The sequence below is a fragment of the Carcharodon carcharias genome, chromosome 10 (assembly GCF_017639515.1).
Source record: "Carcharodon carcharias isolate sCarCar2 chromosome 10, sCarCar2.pri, whole genome shotgun sequence".
Lineage (NCBI taxonomy): Eukaryota > Metazoa > Chordata > Chondrichthyes > Lamniformes > Lamnidae > Carcharodon > Carcharodon carcharias.
In genome coordinates, this window is record NC_054476.1 from 113,163,780 (window position 1) to 113,182,294 (window position 18,515).

Below are 18,515 nucleotides of genomic sequence, written 5' to 3' on the forward strand. Positions count from 1 at the left end.
CAGGCTCAAGGGGCCATATAACCTAAACCTATGACTTGCTTTTAAGTTCGAGAATGAAAGGTCAAGGGTTTTGAAAGCAACTGGATAATATTGCACAATGATTAAGGGAGCGAAAAACTGCTTTCCAATTCCACCTTGTTTTAGAACTCCAAATGATTTTAGAACTGTTTAAGATAATATGCACAAGTGGCTTAGTAACAACCTCTAAGACTGAAAATTAACTTCCTATCACTCCACTGAAGCAAAGAATCATCAGTCTACCACCACCCCACCCACCAGTGTCAAATTTAGACAGCAAGTCAGTTTAGAGTATACAAACTCAAGAGTGGTTTGGACCAAATTTGGTAATAAGACTTGTGCACAAACCTGACAGGTCTAGTTCATGGGTCGAGGCAAGGTTTGTCAGGCTCCAGGCATCACTGCGTGCTGCCAACACAAACTTATGAACATTTATGTACTTTTCTCCAACCTTCACTTTCAAGTCACTGCAAGACAAAAAACACTGATGAATTTTCTTGTCATTTATGTTGAAACCAGCTTAGAAAAAGATTAGAATTGAAGGCACTGCAGACGTTCCTCACACAATTATAGGGCTCTATGATGCCAATCTGCTTATTTTGCCAGAGAGCTGCAAAAAAATCCATGTTTGAAAATTGCCCACGGGGATAAGACATTGGGAAATCATGAGCAAGAGCATTATCATAGTCTAGAGCCTGGATGAAATCCAAGCTCTTTGGAAAGGCAAGGTACAGTGCAGGTGCTTCAAAAACTAGGTGACATTGCAAAAATGGAAGGTGGGGTGGAGGAGTGGCGTAGAGTGGAGATGAACAAAAAAAAATAATAATAATGGGGAATAAATTAATCCAGTATTCCAGATGGATTATTTTGGATACTTATTTTATTGGAATAAAAGACTCCAAAAGAGGCTTCGCATAGATTGTCAGTTAACATGACCAGCTATCCAGCCAGGTTGTAATACTGGCACAAAACTGACCCACTACTCAGATGATAACTTACTAAGGTAGTAAAGAAACTGACCAAGTTGGTTTCAAATCAGAAATTAAACTTTGATCTGTTGCAATAAAAAAAAATTACCCACAACTAAAGATCACAAAGTATAATCCATCTTCAGTTTGTCCAGTCTCTCCCAACCAGTCATAGCACCCAATTGCACCTTGAGGTGATTCCATGTCTGGGCAGAGTAATGGTGGCACCGAAGTTAATTTGATATATTGATCAGTGTGAATATCCAGTCATCAGTCCTAAATTTGTCTTTCACTAGTTCAATATATATCCACTTATCCTACTGATAAAGGATTCATTTGACAGCATTCCCAAACCCTTAACTACCTGGATAACCCCTGGAAGATGCCTTCCACGCTGAAAAGCCTGTCTATCAATATTAGAATTGGTCTTGCAGTGCTCATCTGCACTGCCTCCACTGTTTGAATATTGCAATGATCAGAAATGCACACAGTACTCAAATTGCAGTCTAAGTCTAGCACTGAACAATTTAAGCACAAATTGCAAGCTTCGGATTGGGCTCTATCACTCAGTATTCTATTTCTTTTGTTTATTGCTGCTCCATTGCAGACGAATGTAGAGTCTAATAAAATCCTCAAATCTCCAACTGCTGCTGGCTTTATGTTGTCCATAATTTTCTTCCTATATAAAATGTACAGTGCTTAATTTATACATATTCTACTTGGTTACATTTTCTCTAACTTGTTTCAAAGTTTCTATTATTTCAATAGCCCCCTAGTTATCGCATGAAACTTCTGAAGCCAGATAGTCAGTGAATTATAAATGGAAAACTTCGGAATCAGAATAGTTGTAAACTCCGTGCAGGATTTAGATGCTTCAGCTGTGTGGCTGTCTGCCATTATAAATTAACAGCAGGCGTGTGCTGACTTCCTACCTTTACATACTGGCTACAGAATTATTAGTCTGCTTCATCCTTATGTTAAACCATCACAAGCAGCACCACTTGCTAATTAAACTGCCAAGATGCTCAGGAGCAGCATTTTTAAGGTAGTTTTTAAAAAAAAAGTACATATAATACTATTCTTTAGTGGAATGGTCCTCCAACTGAAACTTGGCCATTGCCACTAAATCTAGCTGTTGGTCTTTCACATATCCAGGCTGCAGCACCAGAGTACCAGATGTAAGAATGTTTAAGTTCATAGAATCACAGAATGATAAAGTACATCATGCATGTGCTAGTTCTTTGGTGGAGCTATTCACTTAATCCTACTGCTCTGCTTTTTCCCCAGAATCTGTCAACTTTTTTTCCCTTTCAAATACTCATCCAATTCTCTTTGAATGTTGGTATCGAATCTGATTCCTCATCCCTTCAGATTGCAACTCACTGCTTTAAAATGTTTCTTCATCTTGTCTCTGGTTCTTTTGCCAATCACCTTAAATCTGTATCATCTGGTTACTGACCCTTGTGCCACTGGAAACAATCTCCTCTTAACTTTACTTCAGAAGCAAAATACTGCAAATGCTGGAAATCTGAAATGACAAAACAATGGAAATACTCAGCAGATCATGCAATATCTGCGGAGAGACAGAGAGCTAACGTTTCAGGTCAATGACCTATCATTAGAATCCTTTCATTGGATGCTCAAAGTTCTGATCATCGACCTGAAACATTAACTCCTAATTTTCTCTCTCCACAGATACTGCTGGACTTAAATATTTCCAGCATTTTCTGTTTACGCCTCTTAATTTTCTCTGCTCAAAGGAAAACAGCCTCAGTTTCTCCAATCTTCATTTAACTGAAGTTCCTCATTCTTGCTACTATTCTAGTCCCTTCTGCTCCCTTTCCAAGGCATTGCCATCCTCCATAAACCAGAACTGAACATAATACACCAGCTGAGGCCTAGCCAGTGTTTTATAAAGGTTTAACATAATTTCCATGTTTTTCAGCTCCATTACTAAAGCTGAGCACCCCTCATGCCTTTTTTTTTTAAAACAACAGCCTTCTCAACTTGTCCCATCATCTTCAAAGGTTTGTATATGTACATCCCTAGGTCTCTGCATTCTTGCAGCCCCTTTAAAACTACATCAATTAACTTTTCTTCCTAAGTTACCTTAACTTTCATCTTCATTCCATCAGCGCATTTCACCCGTCTGTCTGTGCCCTCCTGAAGTCTGATGCTATCTTTCTCATTGCTCACTTTCCCAGTTTCTTACCTGACAATTTAGAAATTATGTTCTGCATGCCCAAGTCCAGATCATTAATATACTAAAAGGTCAATAATCCTAATTATTGACATTTGGGGAAAACCAGTGTATACCTTTCTCCAGTCAGAAAAACAACCATTCATCACTGCCCCATGCTTACTGTCCTTTAGACAATTATGCATCATGCTACCACTCAATCCCTTCAATCTTATGGGCTTTAATTTTGCTAATAATTCAATTGTGCAAATGCCCATATCCACTTCAACCACACCACCCTCATCAAGCCCCTCTGTTATTTCAAAGGACTTGATCAGGTTAGTTAAACACAATGTCTTTACAAATCTGTGCAGGCTTTCATTTGTTAGCCAAATATTTCCTAAATATTCATTGGGTTCCTCACCTGCGCCCTTTGCCTACACAAGATAACTTCCTTTTTGATCCCTAATCAGCTCCACACTTTCCTTCACTATTTGTTTATGAAAATGGTTTTACTAGCTGATTTTATACTTTCTGCACACCCCACCACCCCGTAACTTACTGTCTTCAGATCTCCACTAGAAAACCAAGCTGAATAATGAACCTTACAATTGTCACAAGATGTTCTAGATTGCAAAGGTTAGACGTACAACAATCAATATCTCAAAGTGAAAAACAATTGATAGACTCTGCTGAAAAGAGCTGGAGATAAAATTAATCCCAATGTTTTTCCACATGAAATGGCCACTTTTAAGGATCATATTTATTGCTTAGGAGACACACAACATAGGTGTATTCATTAGCAAACAGCAAGCAAAGAGAGAAAGCCATGCTTGCAAGAACTTGTGTTGAAGTCTACCCAGTCGGCGCTAGAGCTGAAATGCACTCAAATTGGCGAATCTGCAGCCAGTTATGAAGCAGACTGTGGTACACTCACTTCAGCTAATGGAAGTAGGCTTCAGGAAGAATAAAACATCATTCTGCCATCACTGGTGAATTCACAAATCCATAAGAAAGCTCTGTCTACACTGCCCCACCATCAGGACAACATTTTCATTTCACAAGCCAGGGATCATCCAATGTCAAGATTACAATTTGTGCCCAATTATTAGCTGTGGACACAGATCTGATCAAACGACTAGAACCAGATAGGAATTGCTTTTTTAATCAATCTTTTAAAAAAAAAGTTAACAGACCTTCTGCTCTCTGATGATGCCTCTGACCATTGTCACCTGGGCCTATACATGAAAATTAGTCACTGGACAAGACGTTGAATGCTTGCCTAGGCAGAGTGCGTATCAGGAGAAAGCAATCAAGCACTACCAGATACTCACTTTTGCTCCAAAATAATCAAAAATATTCCCTTTTTACCTGCTTCTCCCCACCACACAAATGGATATTCCACAAAAAAGAGATTGCTGTCCATTATTCTGAAATTATCTATGATTGAAAGTGCTATAGTAAATATTCCAACAATTGTTTTGTTTATAAGATTTCATGTGAAATATGTATCACCATAATGTCTGGGGTTAATTACAGTTAATCTGCCAGCTCATTTTGTGGGATTACATATCTAACCTGCAAATTTTAAGAGAATGCATCTCATTAACGAGTATAGTTTTCTAAAAGGAAAGAAAGTCCCATTCAGGCTACTGCACTGGAATGCCTTTTCAGCTTGGCTGCTCAAGTTCAATTATGTCAAAAGATTACAGCAGTATTGTTTAAAATTAGATATTCCGATAGCAATGGCCAACCTGGATTCTGATGCCAGTAATATAAATACCAAAAAAAAAGGAAATGCCGTTGACCTAATTCAACTAAATTTAAAAGATTTACCGGCTTTTATCAGTTCAATAGACACAATTACGTCCCAAGATCCAAATTCTTATTACAGATTAAGTCAACACATTAACTTTTACACTAAAACATTTACCTGTATTGTTCTTGCTGATAAAGCTCAGACACAATAGACAGCAGTCTGTAAACAAAAGAGTCACTGGAGTTTTCTTTGTTGGATGTGGCTGCAAGCATGGCACATCTCTTCTCTGTCTCTGCCAGCTTCTGCTGCATCTTCACGTACTCCTGGCGGAGGAGCGCCAGATGTTTCTGCAGCTTGGCAACCTCCTCTGTGTCAAATAGAATGGCACAAGAACAGTCAGAAGACAAACTAAACACTTAAAAAATTAAATGACAAGTGTCTAAATTGTTAGTGAATTACGAATGCCTTGGTGCAAGTGCCTATTTCAGGCAACTTAAAGTCCTTTGTTACATTGCTTTAATATGAATTTCACATGATTTCTCATGGTTTCATTCTTTCCAAAAAGTTAATTTGTAAAATGAAAAATACCCAAATTGTTGCATTGTTTGCAACAGATTAACCAAGAGGACAGTAAAAAATATTTAATCATTGGCATTCAGAACTGAGCCTCTTATCTATCAGCAATGTACCCCCTCCGTATCTTCAAACTGTCATATGGATTAGCAAAGTAATAAGCAGGAGCAGGAGCAAGAATCCCAGTCACAAGCTCATGAGAAGCTGGTATATAATGAACACGAACTGCTGACTGCAGGTTACAGTACTTTAAACTGATTAAACAGGTTAATACAGCTGAGCGCCACCATAAAGTCTTCAGTCAATCACAATCCCTATCGCCTCCGAGGCCAGAGAGCACTCCATGGTCCAAACACTGTACAGTGAACCTCCTTAACCTGTCTAGGTATTTCTCACCCAACCAGGCACCTGACACACATGGCGAGCAACCACCATGTTTAAAAGTCTCCATACCACGGTACTGAGAAATTCACAGGAGTTTATTTGGCTGCCACAGAATCCACGCTAAGATAAAAGCAAAATACTGTGGATGCTGGAAATCTGAAATGAAAACAGAAAGTGCTGGAAAAACTCAGCAGGTCCGATAGCATCTGTGGAGAGAAAAACAGAGTCAATGTTTCGAGTCCACATGACTTCCTCAGAGCTACAGAGAAGTAGAAATGTGATGAAATTTGTATTGTTTAAAGGGGAGTGGAGTAGGTGAAGCTGGATAAAAGGTGGGGGCTAAGGAAAGATTGACAGAGATGTCATGGACAAAAAGACAAAGGGAGTGTCAATGGTAGTGGTAAGGGTTAAAGAAGGTGCTGATGGTGGCATAAAGGTTAGAAAGCACAACATGTGAATAGCAGAACAAGAGTAAGCACTCTGTGAAAGAACAACAGGAATAAGTAACAGGTGGCCCTTTTGGGGGTGGGAGGGGGAGGTGGTTGGGGAAAAAAGATAGAAGGGATAAAAACAGGATTTAAAAAAGTGGATAAACCAATGAATAAAAATGAAAATAAGTGGATAAAAAATAAAAATATATATATTTTTTTAAAAAGGGGTTAAAAACAAAGTGTGAAGATAGAGGAGAGAGTTCATGGTCTGATGTTGCTGAACACAATGTTAAGTCCAGAAGGCTGTAAAGTGCCTAATCGGAAGATGAGGTGCTGTTCCTCCAGTTTGCGTCAAGCTTCACTGGAACATTGCAGCAGTCCAAGGACGGACATGTGGGCATGAGAGCAGGATGGGGTGTCGAAATGGCAAGAGGCAGGAAGGTCTGGGTCATGCTTGCGGACAGACTGAAGGTGTTCCGCAAAGTGGTCACCCAGTCTGCATTTGGTTTCCCCAATGTAGAGAAAACTGCATTGGGAGCAGCAAATGCAGACTCAAAACATTAACTCAGTTTCTTTCTCCTCAGATACTGTCAGATCTGAGTTTTTCCAGCATTTTCTGTTTTTAATACAGAATCCACACTGTCCTCCTTGATACACTACTGAATCCAGACACCACAGGTGCAAATTGGCAAAGCCAGGAATGCAGTCGTACAGCCTCTCAATATTATTCTAGTAAATCTAATTTTGCACCTATACCCTTTTTACTTCTATCCTCCTTTCATAATATGGAGATCAGAACTGTTCAGTCATACAAGTATGGTATATCCAAGAGTGAACAGGAGAATTTAAAATTGAGATACTGACAAAAAGACAATTTTAACATAGATGGATTAGAGACAGAAAGTTTTAGGATGCTTGGTTTTTAACTATTTTGCTTTCTGCCGCTTTTTGTTACATTCTTATTTCTGCCCACGCACACCACTTCCCAAGCAATGTGCAAGTTCACTGAGATGAGCTTATAACAAGGTATGCAGGAGCATTCCATCATGAACTGGCTTTTCTTTCAGAGGCAGCATCCTGCTTCTCCTCTCACTCCATCTCTCTGACCCTAAGCACAGAGCAAAGCCCAAATCGGAAACTGGGCATGCAGCTCACCACAGGTGTAATTATGTCACCCCTACAAACCTACACATAATGCTGGAGATGTGGACCTGCCGACTACCCAGATTAGACCTCACTGTCGCTCTTGCCTGCAGTGGAGCTGTTTGCAAATGATGAAAGTAAGAAGTCCCCTTTCGCTGTCCCTGAGCAGGACTGTCGGTATTCCCAAACCAGCGTACAGTGAAAGTAGCACTAGGTAATGGGGCACTGCACATTAGTGCCCAATTAGCTGCCTCAGGATTAATATTAAATCCATCAGAACATGGACACTATCGCCAACAGTCCCACCAACCTCCCTCCCCCCACCCCCACCCCAGTTCTTGCTGGAACAGTGGGCACCATTAGTGTATCACCTGAGCAATCACACGCCAGCCTAGAAGATAGATATTTGGCCAAAGGGGGCATCACAGCCATGCTGGGTTTGGTCGCCATCTTGACATTTACATGCCCTTTACAATCAAGAACATCCACATGATATCGAGAAACAGCCAAAGGCACAGGACACAGCAAAGGCTATGGGGCCTGGCAACATCCCTACAATAACACTGTGACTTGTGCTCCAGAGCAAGCCAGACCCTTAGTCAAGTTGTTCCAGTACAACCACAATATTGATATCTACCCAACAATGTGGAAAATTGCCTAGGTATGTCCACCTAGGTGTGTCCTAGCCACAAAGAGCAGGACAAATCCAACCAAGCTAATTACCATCCTATCAGTCTACACTCAACCATTAGCCAAGTGATGGATGGTGTCGTCGAAAGTGCTATTAAACAGCACTTACATAGGAATAACCTGCTCACCGATGCTCAGTTTGGATTCCGCCAGGGCCAATCAGCTCCTCGTCTCACTATAATCTTGGTCAAAATATGGACAAAAGAGTTGAATACCTAGCACAATGGAAGATGGTTGTGGTTGTTGGAGGTTAATCATCTCAGCCCCAGAACATTGCAGAGTTCCTCAGGGTAGCATCCTAGGCCCAACCATCTTCAGCTGCTTCCCTTCATCATAAGGTCAAAGTAGGGATGTTCTAGATAATTGCACATTATTCAGTACCATTTGCAACTCCTCAGATAATGAAGCAGTCACAGATACACAGAATTGTTAGTGCAGGAGGCCACCAATTGGCCCATCGTCTGAACTAGCTCTCCTAGTGAGCAATTCAACTAGTGCCACTTCCCTGCTTTTCTCCATAACCTTGGGTATTCTTCCTTTTCAGATAACAGTGTGATTCCCTATTAAATACCTCAAATGAACCTACCTCCACCACACATTCAGGCAGTGCATTCCAGACCTTAAACACGCAGTGTGAAAAAGTTTTTCCTCTAATCACTTTTGTATCTTTTCCCAGTTTAAATCTGTGCCCTCTCATTCTCGATCCTTTCATGAATGGAAATAGTCCATGCCCATGTGCAGCAAGACACTGACAACATTCAGCCTTGGGCTGACATATGGCGTGAATGTTATTTGCCACTTAAGTGCCTACAATGACCAGCTCCAACAAGAGAATCTAACCATCGCTCCTTGACATTCAATGCTATTAGCCTCACTGAACCCCCCACTATCAACATCCGTTGGGGTTACCATTGACCAGAGCTTAACTGGACCAGCCATATAAAATATTCTGGCTACAAAAGTAGGTGAGGGGGTGGGAATTCTGTCACAAGTAACTCACCTCCTAACTCCCCAAAGCCTGTCCATTGACAAGGCACAAGTCAGGAGTGTGATGGAATACTCTCCATTTGCCTTTGAGTGAAGCTCCAACAACACTCGAAGCTCGACACTAACCAGGACAAAGCAGCCTGCTTGATTGGCACCCCAACTGCCATCTTAACACTTATCCCCTCCACCATTGGGGCACAGTGGCAGCGGTGTTCACTATCTACAAGCTTCACTGCAGCAACTTGCCAAGGCGCTTTCGACAGTACCTTCCAAACCTGCAGCCTCTACCAACTAGAAGAACAAGGGCAGCAGACATGTAAGAAGACCAACACCTGCAGGTTTCCTGCGAAGCCACACACCATTCTTTCTTGGAACTATATTGCCATTCCTTCATGGTTCTTGGGTCAAAACTCTGAAACTCTCTGCCTCACGGTACTGTGGGTGTACCTAAACATTTTTAAAAATTCTTTCAATTGCATTGCAGCAGTTCAAGGCAGCAATTCACCACCATCTTCTCAAAGGCAATTCAAGATGGACAATAAATGCTGGTCTAGCCTGTAGTGCTCAAACCCAAGAATGAGTGAAAGAAAAAGCACAGGCCCTAGTTAATTTATCACCACTGTAATTCAGTCACTGTGGCTATTCTATTATCTGCGTAGGTGGCTTAGCAATGATAACAGGGAATGGAATTGTATATAATCATCACACATTTAATTACATAGAATTTAAAACAAACCCACCACCATTTTCCCGACTGGCCCATGCCGGCATTTATGTACTACATGAGCCTCCTTCCATTGGACTTCATCTCTCACTATCAGCATATCCTTCTGCCCCTTTCTCCCATGTGTTTATCTGGCTTCCCTTTAAATGCATCTACACTACTAGTTGCAACCACTCCGATTGCTAATTCCACATTCTCACCGCTCTCTGAATAAGAAAAGGATTTGCTCAAATTACTTAATGGAGTTTGTTAGTAACTTAATGGCTCTAGCTTCGGTCTTCCCCAAAAGCACGAACATCTTCACATTTATCCCATCAAACCCTTCATAATTTTAAAGAGGGGGCACCTTTCAAACTTCCCTTTCTCAAGAAAAGTCCCAGCCTGTTCAAACTTTTCTGACAGTTGCAACCACTCATATGTTATCAATCTTGTACATTTTGTATACATTTTCTCCAGTGCCCTTCTATCCTTGTAATTTGCAGAACAAAAAAACTTGGGTGTGGTATCATTCTGGACTGCTGATCCAAAGCCTGGACTAATCTGCAGATGCATGTTCAAACCCCACCCTGACAGCTGGGGAATTTAAATACAATTAAATCTCCCCTGCACCGTCTCAAGGACCCTCATCTCCTTCCTAAAGTGTGGTGACCAGATCTGGACACAATACTCTAGTCATGGCCTAACCAGAGCCTTTAAAGGTTCAGCATAACATCCCCACTATTGTATGCATACCTATATTAATGAAAACCAAGATCCCATATGCTTTGCTAATCAATTTCTCAATCTATCCTGCCGATTTCAAAAGATCTACGCACCCTCCAAGCCCCTCTGTTCCTGCAAACATTTTAGAACTGTGCCATTAAGTCTATATTGCCTCTCCCTATGCCTTCTGTCAAAACACACCACTTCACATTTCTCAGTATTAAATTCAATCTGCCACTTGTCTGTCCAATCTGCCATCTTATGTCCTGCTGCAGTTGATTAGTATCATCCTTCACCATTTGTTCAAATTTAGTATATGAAAAAAACACCAAATTTTGCTTTGTATTCCACTAGCTGAGTCATTTATATTGATCAAAAAAGGTAGTTATCCTATTGCTAACCTTGGGGAACACCACTGTCCGTCATCCTCCAGTCTGAAAAACAACTATTTACCATAGAGCCATAGAAAAGTTACAGCACAGAAGGAGGCCATTTGGCCCATCTTGTTCATGCCAGCCTGAGGACACCCTGGTGCCCTTTCTAATCCCACCTTCCTGCACCCGGCCCATAGCCCTGCAGCTTACAGCACTTAAGGTGCAGATCCAGGTACTTTTTAAAAAGAGTTTCAGCCTCTACCACCAACTTGGGCAGCGAACTCCAGACACCCACTACCTCTGCGTAAAAAAGTTCTTCCTCATGTCCCCCCTATGCCTTCTGCCACTTACCTTGAATCTATGTCCCCTGGTTCTAGAATTCTCCACCAAGGGAAACAATTTTATCCTGTCTACTCTACCTATTCCCCTCATAATTTTGTACACCTCAATCAAGTCACCTCTCAGCCTTCTTTGTTCTAAGGAATATAACCACAACCTACCCAATCTCTCCTCGTAGCTACACTTTTCTAACCCTGGCAACCTTCTTGTAAACTGTACCACGACTCTGTTTCCCATCCTAAGCCAATATTTAATCAAAGCTGACACTGACCATCTTATTTAAAGAACCTCATTTTTGTTAATCAGTCTTTTATAATGATAATTTGTCAAATGCCTTCTTAAAATCCATATAGACAACATCTTGTGTACTACTTTCTTCTACTTCATCAAAAAACTCAATTAGACAAGCACAATGTGCCTTTTACAATTATGCGGGATTTCCTTATTCAATCCAAACCTCTCCAAGTGCCTGTTGACTATTTTCCCCTGATTGTTGTCTCTAGAACCTTATCCATCAGCGATGTTGAACTGACCAACCTGTAGTTATGAGGAATGTCCTCACAGCCTTTCTTGAATAAGTCTATCATATTTACCACATTCCAATCCTCTGGCATCTTTCCATATCTGGGGAAAATTGGAAGATTATGGCAAACCATTCCACTATCTCCACCCCAATTTCCTTTAGCAACCCAGGATACAAGCCATTTGAACCAGGCAACTTATCCACTGTAAGCACAGGCAGGATGTACTGAAAAGGCTGCCTATCAATTTTCACCCCAACCATTAACATATTGGTAGGTAATTAGCATCTTCTTTAGTGAGCACTGCTACAAAGAATTCTTAAGTATTCTAGCCCTGCCCTGTGCACCAAAGCATATATCACCCTCCTTATCCCCAATAGGCCCCACCCCACCTCTTACTTCCTACTTACTAGATACAGGGCAGAAGATTTCTGGGTTCTCCTTTATGTAAACCACCATTCGATTCCCAGATTCTCTTTGCCAGTTTTATTTTGCTTTTCACTTCCCCTCTTGACCTATTGTATTTGGTCTGGCTCTTGCTTGAAGAATCCAACTGACATGCATCATACACCTTCTTTGTTTCACCTATACTCATCGCCTTTTAGAAGAATCAGAGGTGATCTTACTGAAATATAGAAGATTCTGAGAGGGTTTGACAGGGAAAATGTTGATAGCACATTTCCCCTTGTGGGGGAATTGAGAATTAGGGGGCACAGTTTAAAAATAAGGGCTCTCCCATTTAAGACAGAGGTGAGGGGGAATTTCTTCTCAAAGGATCGTTAGTGTTTGGAATTCTCTCCCCCAAGCGCAGTGGGGGTCATTGAATATATTTAAGGCTGAGTGACAGATTTTTGCTTGGCAAGAGAATCAAGGGTTATGGGGAACAGGCAGGTAAGTGGAGTTGAGGCCAGAACCAGATCAGTCATGATCTTATTAAATCGTTCAGTGAACCCAAAGGATTGTCTCCTGCTTATGATCATATTCTCTATCTCCCTTGTCATCCAAGGAGCCATGGCTTTGCTTCCTTTCTGTTCCCCTTGTTGGAATGTACTAAGCCTGCACCCAAATCAGCTTCTTAAAGTCATCCATTTTTCTGTTACCATTTTTTCCTGTCAGACTTCAGTCCATTGTAACCCATTGGAGTTAGCTTTCTTCCAATTTAGTTTAGATGTTTCTTGCACTTCTCCATTACTAATCTAAACCCTAGGATACACTGATCATTCATGGTTTCCCCCACCTCATTCCTGGTTGGATATACTGGTCGAGGAAATTCTCCTAATCACATATCAGAAATTCTTCCCCTCCTTTCCCTTTATGCTATTATCCCAATTGATATTTAAATAATTTAAGCCCCCTCCCCTCCCCCCCGCTGTTGGAAGTCTTGTGGTGCAATGCTTGGTGTCCCTGCCTGAGTCCCACCCCAGGCTTTCTTGGCCATGTTATGAATGCACCTTCTGTGGCCAACCAGGTGATTGACAACCTGCTAACCCTTCCAATCACCTATAGCAGGCGGTAAGAGGAGGAGAATTTCCTAGTCAGTCATGCTTGATGCAGAGTGGCATCCCTCAAGCTCCAGCCTCAGGCTAGCAACCTGTTTCAGGAAAAACTAGCTATGAAAACAGACATAAGTATGTGTTTTGTCTGCCTCATGTGTCACTCAGCATGGGAAGTGAAAAGTAGAAAAAGAAATTTCCCCAATGTCATCACTCTATAGTTCTTACACATCTGATTTCCCTGCAGATATGCTTCTCTCGCTCAATATTTGCAGGCCTATAGAAGACCCCCAGTATTGTGATCAAATCCTTATTACCTCTCAATTCTAATTAAATGAATTCTGTCCTTACACCCTCAAGGGGATCTCTTTCCAACATCACAGTCAGTACTGCCACTCCACCTCCATTTTCTCATTCCTTATCTTTTCTGAACACTGTATCCTCGAAGCACCCAGTCCTCATTATTAAGCCAGATTTCCATTATTGTTACTGTATCAAATTCCCAAGGCCATTTGTGTTTGTAGCTCAACATCATTATTCACCACATTGTGTGCTTACACACATATATTCTAAGCCTGTCTTTTTATTTCTCGTAGTCCTTTATAATCTGTTTCTGTCCAGTATGGTACCACTTCCTTCTCTAGTACTATCCAAGACTTTCACTTTATACACCTTTCCTCTTCTCTACGTGCTAGTGTCCACACCCCGTCAATTTAGTTTAAGCCCTTCCCAACCACATGAGAACCTCCCCATGAGGACATTGGTTCCAGTCCTGCTGAGGTGTAACCGTACTCCCCCCTCCCAATTTGAATAGGTGCCTCCTGCCTCTCAACTGGTCCCAATGCCCCATAAAATTGAAACCTTCTCTCTCCTGTACCATACCTCAAGACACACATTCTTCCTCTCTCTCTCACTCGCTTGAAATTTCTATTTTCATTAGTTTGTGGCACTGGGAGTAATTCAGGGATTGTTACCTTCAAGATCTGACTTTAACTTCTTCCCAACTGCTGAAAATCTGACTGTAGGACCTCAATACTTACTCTAGCATTAAAACTGACATGTACCACAACTTCTGGTTCACTCCCCTTCTGCGGGATATTCTGCACCCTCTCTGTGATATCTTTTGCCCTGGCACCAGAACTGGACTCACGATGACATTTACAGAAAGGTCAGCCTCGCCCCTAACAATATAGTATAATTTTAAAAATCTATTGAGTAATACAAGGCAGAGAAAGTTGTAATTACGACATAAACCTGCACAGAATTAACAATTGTTAGCCTCTTTTAGATACATAGAATACATTAGCAAATTGCATTTACAGCACAAACAGGCCTGTTCAGCTAAACTGATCTATGTCAGTGTTTATATTCCACAAAAGCCTCATCCCACTGTGCCCATGTAATTCATTTTTCCCCTTCATATGCATCAAGCCTCCCCTTAATTGTGTTACTCTGTGTAAAGATATACCTCAAATTCTTTATTTGATTTGTTAGTAACTACATTCATGCCCCCCTTCTTCTGGACTCTCCCCTGGGAGAGGTGGGGGCAGGGGGGTTGGGGAGGAGGCGGGGTGTGAGGGTTGGGTGGGGGGAAGCAGGGCGGGGTCGGGCTGGGCATGGGATCGCTCCCCGCCCCGGCTCGGAGAAGCCGCCATCCCAGCCCGTCCACCCTGAGCCTTATCCACACCGGCCTGAACCGGCCGCCGGCAGAGCGAGAGGGGGCGGCAGTCGCAGTCCCTGTCCCACCCCCGAGCGCGATCCCCGGACGCTGACAGCTCCTACCTTCCGCCATCTTGATCCAGCAGCTCTCGCGATATTTTCCCCTGAATATTCTCCGACACCCCCCCCCCCACGTAAAAATGGTGCCGCCCGAGACCGGGGTGGGTGGGGGGGGGAGGAGCCAGTTCTTAAAGCGGGAATGTCCCTAACAAACACACATTTACTCCGGGCGAAGTCGGCTTATCTCTGCTTCAGTTGTAACATTACAGATGTTGCTGGCGAATTGCTTTTGAGTCAAACGTGCATTTCGGAAGTATGAGATTTAGAGTTGAACAACTGAAAATAGTAGTCCTCAGAATGCTGCTTTATTCAATGTAGTTTTTTTTATTCATAGAATGTAGGCTTTGCTGGCTAAGCCAGCATTTATTGTCCATCCCTAGTTGCCCTTGAGAAGATGGTGGTGAGCTGCCTTCTTGGACTGCTGCAATCCACGTAGTGTGGGTACACCTACAGTGCTGTTAGGGAAGGGATTCCAGGATTTTGATGTAGCGACAGTGAAGGAACAGCGATATAAAGACTCAAAGATGTTTGTAGTACAGAAGTAGGCCCAGTGTGTCCACGCCCATCAACAAAGCTCTGACTACATTAATCCTATTTCCAATGCTTGGGCCATAGCTATGGAGGCTATTGCAACGTAAGTGAATATCTAAATAATTCTTAAATGTTACAAGAGTTTCTGATTCAATCACTCTTTCAGGCAGAGAGTTCTAGACTTCCACCACCCTCTGGGTGAAAACAAAATCTCCCCCACCCCCCTCTTAGCCTTCTACCTCTTACTTAAATCTATACCCTGGTTACTGACCACTCTACTAATGGAAAAAGTGCCTTCCTATCCATCTTTATGGCCCTCATAATCTTATATGCCTCTATCAGGTCCCCTCTCAACCTTCGTTGCTCCAAGGAAAACAACTCCAGCCTACCCAACCTTTCCTCATAGCTCAGACCCTCCAGCCCAGGCAGCATCCTGGTGGATATCCTTTGCACCTGCTCCAGTGCAATCACATCCTTCCTATAATGTGTTGACCTGAACTGTATGCAATAGTCCAGTTGTGGCCTAACCAGCATTTTATACAATTTCAGCATAACCTCCCTGCTCTTGCATTCTACACCTTGGCTAATAAAGGCAAGTATCCCACATGTCTTCTTAACCACCTTATCTGCCTGCCCTGCTACCTTCAGGAATCTGTGGATATGCACACCAATGTCCCTCTGATCTTCAGTGTTTTCCAGAGTCCTACAATTCATAGTGTAATCCCTTGCCATTTTAGCCCTCCCCAAGTGAATTACCTCACTTTTCTGGGTTGAATTCCATTTGCCACTGCTATGCTCAGTCCATTAATATCCTCCTGCAGTTTACATCTACCCTCCTCACTATTTAGCACCCTACCAATTTTTCTGCGATGTGCAAATTTCTTGATCATACCCCCTACATTTAAATCCAAATCATTTATGTACACCACAAACAACAAGGGTCCCAGCACCAAGCCCTGTGGAACCTCACAGGAAACAGACTTCCAGTCATAGAAACATCCCTCTCCCATCACTCTCTGCTTCCTGCCTTTCAGTCAATTTTGGATCTAACGTGCCACTTTGCCTTGGATCCCATGGGCTCTTACTTTCTTGACCAGTCTGCCATGAGGGACCTTATCAAATGCCTTGCTAAGGTCCATGTAGACCACATCAAATGCATTAACCTCATCAACACTCCTGGTTACCTCCTCAAGAAATTCGATCAAATTCGTCAAACATGACCTTCCCTTAACAAATCCATGCTGACCATCCCTGATTAATCCATGTCTCTCCAAGTGCAGTTCTGTCCCTCAGAATTCTTTCTAGTAACTTCCCCATCACTGAAGTTAGACTGGCTGCCCTGTAATTTCCTGGTCTATGCCTTCCTCCTTTTTTTAATAATGTGACAACATTAGTAGTCCTCTGGCACCTCACCTATGGCCATAGAAGATTTGAAAATTACTTCTTATCTAGCCTCTGCCTTCCAGATTCACTAGCATTTTAACTTCTAATTCCATCTCAGCTTCTCTCCCCTCTGAACTACTTTTCAGGATCCCATCCCCCTGCAAATTTAGTTTAAATCCGCCCCAACAGCATTAGCAAACCTCCCCGTGTGGATGTTGGTTCCGTTTCTGTTCAGATGTAACCCATCCAACTTGTACAGGTCCCACCTCCCCCAGAAATGGTCCCAGTGCCCCAAGAATCTAAAGGAATCTATTTCCAAGTCAGGATGGTGAGTGACTTGGAGGGGAACTTCCAGGTGGTGGTGTTCCCATCCATCTACTGCCCTTGTCCTTCTAGAGGGTAGTGGTCATGGGTTTGGAGAGTGCTGTCTAAGGAGCATTGGTGAATTCCTGCAGTGTGTCTTGTAGATGGTACAGACTGCTGCTACAGTGCGTCAGTGGTGGAAGGAGTGAATGTTTGTGCTTGTGGTACCAATCAAGCGGTCTGCTTTGTCCTGGATCGTGTCCAGCTTGTTGAGTGTTGTGGGAGCTACACTCATCCAGGCAAGTGGAGAGTATTCCATCACACTCCTGACGTGTGCCTTGTAGATGGTGGACAGGCTTTTGGGAGTCAGGAGGTGAGTTACTTATCGCAGGATTCCCAGCGTCTGACCTGCTCTTGTAGCCACAGTATTTATATGGCTAGTCCAGTTCAGTTTCTGGTCAATGGTAACCTCCCCACCCCAGGTTGTTAATAGTGGGGGATTCAGTGATGGTAATGCCACTGAACGTCAAGGGGCGATGGTTAGATTCTCTCTTGTTGGAGATGGTCATTGCCTTGAACTTGTGCGCTGCACATATTACTCGCCACTCACTTGTCAGTCCAAGACTGGATATTGCCCAGCTCTTGCTGCATTTGGACATGGATTGCTTCAGTATCTGAGGAGTTGCAAATGGTGCTGAACATTGTGCAATCATCAGCGAACATACCCACTTCGAACCTTATTATGGAAGGTTATTGATGAAGCAGCTGAAGATAGTTGGGCCTAGGACACTACCCTGAGGAACTCCTGCAGTGATGTCCTGGAGCTGAAATGATTGACCTCCAACAACCACAACCATCTCCCTTTGTGTTAGGTATGAATCCAACCAGTGGCAAGTTTTCCCCATGATTCCCATTGACTCCAGTTTTGTTAGGACTCCTTGATGTTACACTCGGTCAAATGTGGTCTTGATGTCAAGGGCAGTCACTCTCACCTCAACTCGGGAGTTCAGCACTTTTGTCCATGTTTGAACCAAGACTGTAATGAGGTCAGGAGCTGAGTGACCCTGGCAGAACCCAAACTGGGCGTCAGTGATTACTGATGTGTAAGATGAGGTTGTTCAAAGTGAGAAAGGGAATCATATTTTCTGGATCACTGGAGAATACAAAATTTTGAAATTCAACTAGTGATGCATCCCAGCCATATACTCCATGATGGCAAAAAGTTACTTCGTAA

General features: G+C 42.5%; 1 protein-coding gene across 2 annotated transcripts in view; it reads right to left on the reverse strand.

Annotated features, from left to right (window-relative positions):
* The window catches only part of ankfy1 (ankyrin repeat and FYVE domain containing 1), an 89,334-nt gene extending 74,233 nt beyond the window's left edge, over positions 1-15,101 (reverse strand). The window contains exons 1-3 of one of the 2 annotated variants that reach the window (XM_041197400.1): positions 15,068-15,101; positions 5,099-5,291; positions 367-485 (exon numbers count right to left, since the gene is read on the reverse strand). In XM_041197400.1, coding sequence (XP_041053334.1) covers positions 367-485; positions 5,099-5,291; positions 15,068-15,077 — 322 coding nt within the window. In that variant the 5' untranslated portion in view covers positions 15,078-15,101. Of the gene's footprint in view, positions 1-366; positions 486-5,098; positions 5,292-12,202; positions 12,403-15,067 lie in introns of those variants that run through there. The other variant, XM_041197399.1, reaches the window with a different exon arrangement.
* Positions 15,102-18,515: the final 3,414 nt, after the last annotated feature.